This window comes from Clinocottus analis, unplaced genomic scaffold, assembly GCF_023055335.1.
Source record: "Clinocottus analis isolate CAN_PGR_092001 unplaced genomic scaffold, fCliAna1.0.p SCAF_5, whole genome shotgun sequence".
Lineage (NCBI taxonomy): Eukaryota > Metazoa > Chordata > Actinopteri > Perciformes > Cottidae > Clinocottus > Clinocottus analis.
The window spans coordinates 23113932-23118931 of NW_027176207.1; the positions used below are offsets into that span (position 1 = coordinate 23113932).

General features: G+C 52.4%; 2 protein-coding genes across 2 annotated transcripts in view; both read right to left on the minus strand.

Moving 5' to 3' along the window:
- The window catches only part of fbxo34 (F-box protein 34), a 4151-nt gene extending 3730 nt beyond the window's left edge, over positions 1 to 421 (minus strand). Inside the window, exon 1 of the mRNA XM_068601162.1 lies at positions 300 to 421. The gene's annotated coding sequence lies outside the window, so the exon portion shown is untranslated. The remainder of the gene's footprint in view (positions 1 to 299) is intronic.
- Positions 422 to 1391: 970 nt separating this feature from the next.
- lgals3b (lectin, galactoside binding soluble 3b) overlaps positions 1392 to 5000 on the minus strand; it is a 7872-nt gene continuing 4263 nt past the window's right edge. The window contains exons 3-7 of the mRNA XM_068600196.1: positions 4998 to 5000; positions 3226 to 3854; positions 2272 to 2360; positions 1783 to 1951; positions 1392 to 1660 (exon numbers count right to left, since the gene is read on the minus strand). The exon at positions 4998 to 5000 is cut by the window's right edge and continues 70 nt beyond it. Coding sequence (XP_068456297.1) covers positions 1502 to 1660; positions 1783 to 1951; positions 2272 to 2360; positions 3226 to 3854; positions 4998 to 5000 — 1049 coding nt within the window. The 3' untranslated portion in view covers positions 1392 to 1501. The remainder of the gene's footprint in view (positions 1661 to 1782; positions 1952 to 2271; positions 2361 to 3225; positions 3855 to 4997) is intronic.

The window sequence follows — 5000 nt, forward strand, 5'->3', positions numbered from 1 at the left end:
ACTAGTTCTCCAGCAGTAACCAGTGCTAACTAGCTCTACTACCCAGCAGCACAGACAGAAGGCTGACAGCAGGTAGAAGAGAAGAGACGGCTGACAAACTGTGCTAGCCGCAGCGCTAACTAGCATGCTAGTAGCCGCGGCCGTCTGAAGCCATGATACACCTGGCTAACTGACTATCCTCTGCCGCTAACCACCGCAGAGTACAATAAAGCTGTTTACCAATCCAAGTGTTTGTTAGTTTACGTGTTTGTTTGTTTGTTTATAGCACTAGCAGCTCGCAGGCCGAGGGTCAGACTCACCTGAAGGAGGACCCTCTCGTGTTTCCGGGTTCGTCCCGGTGGTCCCGGTGTGTCGGTGTTTTCACCCTGAATCCGGTTTCAACGGAGCTCCAGAGTTTGATCCTCTGAGCGAAGTAACGACTCTCTGAGCGACGTGCAGCCGGAGCCGCTGCGTCATGACGTAGCGGAGCCGCTGCGTCATGACGTAGCGGAGCCGCTGCGTCATGACGTTGCGGAGCCGCTGCGTCATGACGTAGCGGAGCCGCTGCGTCATGACGTAGCGGAGCCGCTGCGTCATGACGTTGCGGAGCCGCTGCGTCATGACGTAGCGGAGCCGCTGCGTCATGACGTTGCTGAAGACTTGTAAATGTAATAACTAAACACTAACATTTATGAATAGCTCCAACTAGTAAGCTACATGTTCTAACCTGCTAACTAGAAGATTAACAGCAAGTAAACATTCTCGTTTTAGGAACCTTTAGGATTTGAATTAGCGATGGGTATTCCATGAAATTGTCTTAATCGATCATCAGGAGAATTAATGATCGATTTTCGATTAATCATTAACAAAGGGGGCGTGGCTGGAGCCCCGTTACCCCTAGTTACCGGCAGATAGTCTCACTAGCTAACCTAAACTGACCCGGTCACGTTCCTGTCAAACAGTTTTCATTCACGCTATCGACCACAAGGACATTAACTACTATTTCTGCGTTGTACTTGTTGCAGAAACACCGCGGACGTGTGAACATCCAGCGCCCCGAGTCTGGTTCATAAGATCATCGGTAGTCGCTCAGCTCCGACTCCAGGACGAGTGTCTAGATGAAGCCGCTTTCAGCGCTCCTTCAGGCGGACCGGCAGCCATGTTGAATTCTGCTACGGCGGGGCGCGGGGCCGATCCTCTGTTTAAAAGCCGACTCGCTTTGAGATCCAGCAGCTGTGGTGTTGGAGGAGCTCTCACCATCTGATGACCTCATCAAACATGTTGCTTACTTTAAACGCCAGCTAAATCCGTCCCTTTACAGCATTGATCTTGTCCTTAAAGGTCAAAGGTCAGGGTTAGGCCCTGTCCTGCAACGCGGATACAAACAGATACAAACGCCATCAACTCTCAGATGAAAACTTTATTCATAAGAGACAAATGGTTCATGACCAGTGTATCTTCAAAGGATCTCAAGCAGATCCAACAGAGCTGAACCCCCAGCAGGTCCTCCAGCTCTCGGCCTTCAGGGCACCGTCTCAACGCGGGCATCGATCAGGGTGAGGTCGTTGGAGATGCTTAATTTGGTGATGCTTCTCAGGTCGGAAACCCGGTGTCGGTACGTCAGCAGGTGAGAGTTGTTGACGGCAACCTTATACTCTTTGTTGGTGCACAAGATCGTCATCTGCAACAACAAACCACAAACTCGTCATCATCGACCTGCTTGGTCAGAGACATCTAACAGGGAATCAGTACGAATACTAACAACCTAAACTATGAGCATTCTGAACATGGATCACTCCTGACCTCAAACTTCTGGCCGCGGACGAAGGGGAAGCAGCTGCAGTCTCTCTCTTCATGGCCCCACGTCTTGTTGATGCGGCTGTTCCTGACGATCACCTTCTGGCCGTGGTCATTGAAGCGAGGGTTCAGGTGGAAGGCCAGGTCTTGTGACGTGGACATGTCCACAGTGATCCTGAGCCAAGAACACATGGCGACCACTGCATGAGACCATCCATCATCCATCCATTCATTTATTCATCATCCATCCATTCCTTTATTCATCTATTCATTCATTCATCATCCATCCATTCATTTATTCATCCATCCATTCATTCATCATCCATCCATTCCTTTATTCATCCATTTATTCATTATCCATCCATTCATTCATCCATCCACCCTTTTATTCATTCATCATCCATCCATTCATTCATTCATCATCCATCCATCCATTCATTTATTCATCGTCCATCCATCCATCCATTCATCCATCAGTAATGAGTAGGTTCTAACTTCTCAGCGTTGCATGGGATGGTTCCGATGATGGTGATGAGCAGTTTGTCATGAACTCCTTGAGGCAGCGACTTCAAGTACGGAACCTTCTGTCACCAAGAAACAGCTGTTAACTCATCATCATCACCACCACCACCATCTTCATCATCACCATCACCACCATCATCGTCGTCAACACCATCATCACCACCACCACCATCTTCATCATCACCACCACCATCATCATCACCACCACCACCATCTTCATCATCACCATCACCATCACCACCATCATCGTCATCATCACCACCACCACCATCATCATCACCACCACCACCATCATCACCACCACCACCACCACCATCATCATCACCACCAACACCACCATCATCATCACCACCAACACCACCATCATCATCACCATCACCACCAACACCACCATCATCATCATCACCACCATCTTCATCATCACCATCACCACCATCATCATCACCATCACCATCACCACCACCACCATCTTCATCATCACCATCACCACCATCATCGTCATCATCACCACCACCATCATCATCATCACCATCACCATCACCACCATCGTCATCATCACCATCACCACCACCACCATCTTCATCATCACCACCACCACCACCACCATCATCATCACCACCACCATCATCACCATCACCACCATCATCACCATCACCACCACCACCACCATCATCATCACCACCACCATCATCACCATCACCACCATCATCACCATCACCACCACCACCATCATCATCACCACCACCATCATCACCATCATCATCACCACCACCATCATCATCACCACCACCATCATCATCACCACCACCATCATCATCACCACCACCTTCATCATCACCACCACCATCACCACCACCACCATCATCATCATCACCACCACCATCACCACCACCACCATCATCATCATCATCCATCCCTCTGGCTCACTAGTTTCTGCTTCTGGTGAATGTTAAATCCAGGTCCAGGTCCGGGTCCAGGTCCGGGTCCAGGAAAAGGCTGTCCACCTCCACCTCCAGGCTGTCCACTTCCAGGCTGTCCGGGCCAGCACCCTCCACCTCCAGGCTGTCTGGGCTGTCCGGGCCAGCCCCCTCCACCTCCACCTCCAGGCTGTCCGGGCCAGCCCCCTCCACCTCCACCTCCACCTCCAGGCTGTCCGGGCTGTCCGGGCCAGCCCCCTCCACCTCCACCTTCACCTCCAGGCTGTCCGGGCTGTCCGGGCCAGCCCCCTCCACCTCCAGGCTGTCCGGGCCAGCCCCCTCCACCTCCACCTCCAGGCTGTCCGGGCTGTCCGGGCCAGCCCCCTCCACCTCCAGGCTGTCCGGGCCAGCCCCCTTCACCTCCACCTCCAGGCTGTCCGGGCCAGCCCCCTTCACCTCCACCTCCGGGCTGTCCGGGCCAGCCCCCTCCACCTCTACCCCCACCTCCGGGCTGTCCGGGCCAGCCCCCTCCACCTCTACCCCCACCTCCGGGCTGTCCGGGCCAGCCCCCTCCACCTCTACCCCCACCTCCGGGCTGTCCGGGCCAGCTGGGAGGGCTGGAGGGGTTGGAGGGTTGACCTGAAAGAATACAGAATCTCTTTATTCTATCTGATTTATTCTGTTACTTGTTTTCATTGTTGACTGACTTGTTTGGAGAAAATCATCATATAACATAATTTGGACAACATTTGGAATCATAAGAGAAACGTAAGATGTAACTTGTCAAGTTAAACACATCTGGTGTCCTCACCAAGAGAACAGACCATGAGTGGAAAGCCTGATTTTAACCGATTGGTCTGATTGATGGCCGTGGTCTGGGAGGGCTGAACTACACTATGAAGCGTGTGCTGAAAGTTCAAACTGTGGTCTTGTAGTGTGTTTCTGTTGAGGTCATTAAACATTTCCCGCTGGGTTGCAACTCCAAATCATCAGGCAACGTCAGGCATCCTGGTTAGATGCTGAACCAGCTGACTCCTATCAAGAAGTCAGAGGACACTCATCTCCTTACAGGTCACGAAGAGGCAAACAGGACCACATCATCTGCAAACAGCAGTGAGGAGATCCAGAGACCCAGAACCTGAGGTTCTCCTCCCCTGCTGGCCCTGGATCTCCTGTCCATGGAGGTCAGGAACTGGACCGGTGATGAAGGGCAGCCCACCGGTCCACAGCCTGGACAGACTCTGCACTGCTCTGCTTGAATCTGAAATTCGATTAGCACCCTGGAGCCTCCTTCCAGAAGTCTGGAGCCTCCTTTCAGCCCCCTGGAGCCTCCTTTCAGCACCCTGGAGCCTCCTTTCAGCACCCTGGAGCCTCCTTACAGCACCCTGGAGCCTCCTTACAGCATCCTGGAGCCTCCTTCCAGAAGTCTGGAGCCTCCTTACAGCACCCTGGAGCCTCCTTCAGCACCTGAGCATAAACTTTTCCCAGGAGGCTGAGCAGTGTGATCCTACGATCCACACTCTCCGGTCCCCCGTCTTGAGGATGGGAACCAGCACCCCGGTCTGCAGTCCAAGGGCTCTGTTCCTGACCCTCATGAGACATTGCAGAGGCATGGAGCTTTGTAACGACCTTAATGGCCTCCAGCAGGGATGTGGATCACCACCAACCCTCTCCTGTTGGCCGGGCTTAAGAGTTCCTCAAATGCGGCAGAGCTAAATGTCTATTTTGGTTTCTTTGAACGATCAATAAGAAAGGAAAAGAGGTAAACGAGTGTGATGGTACCTG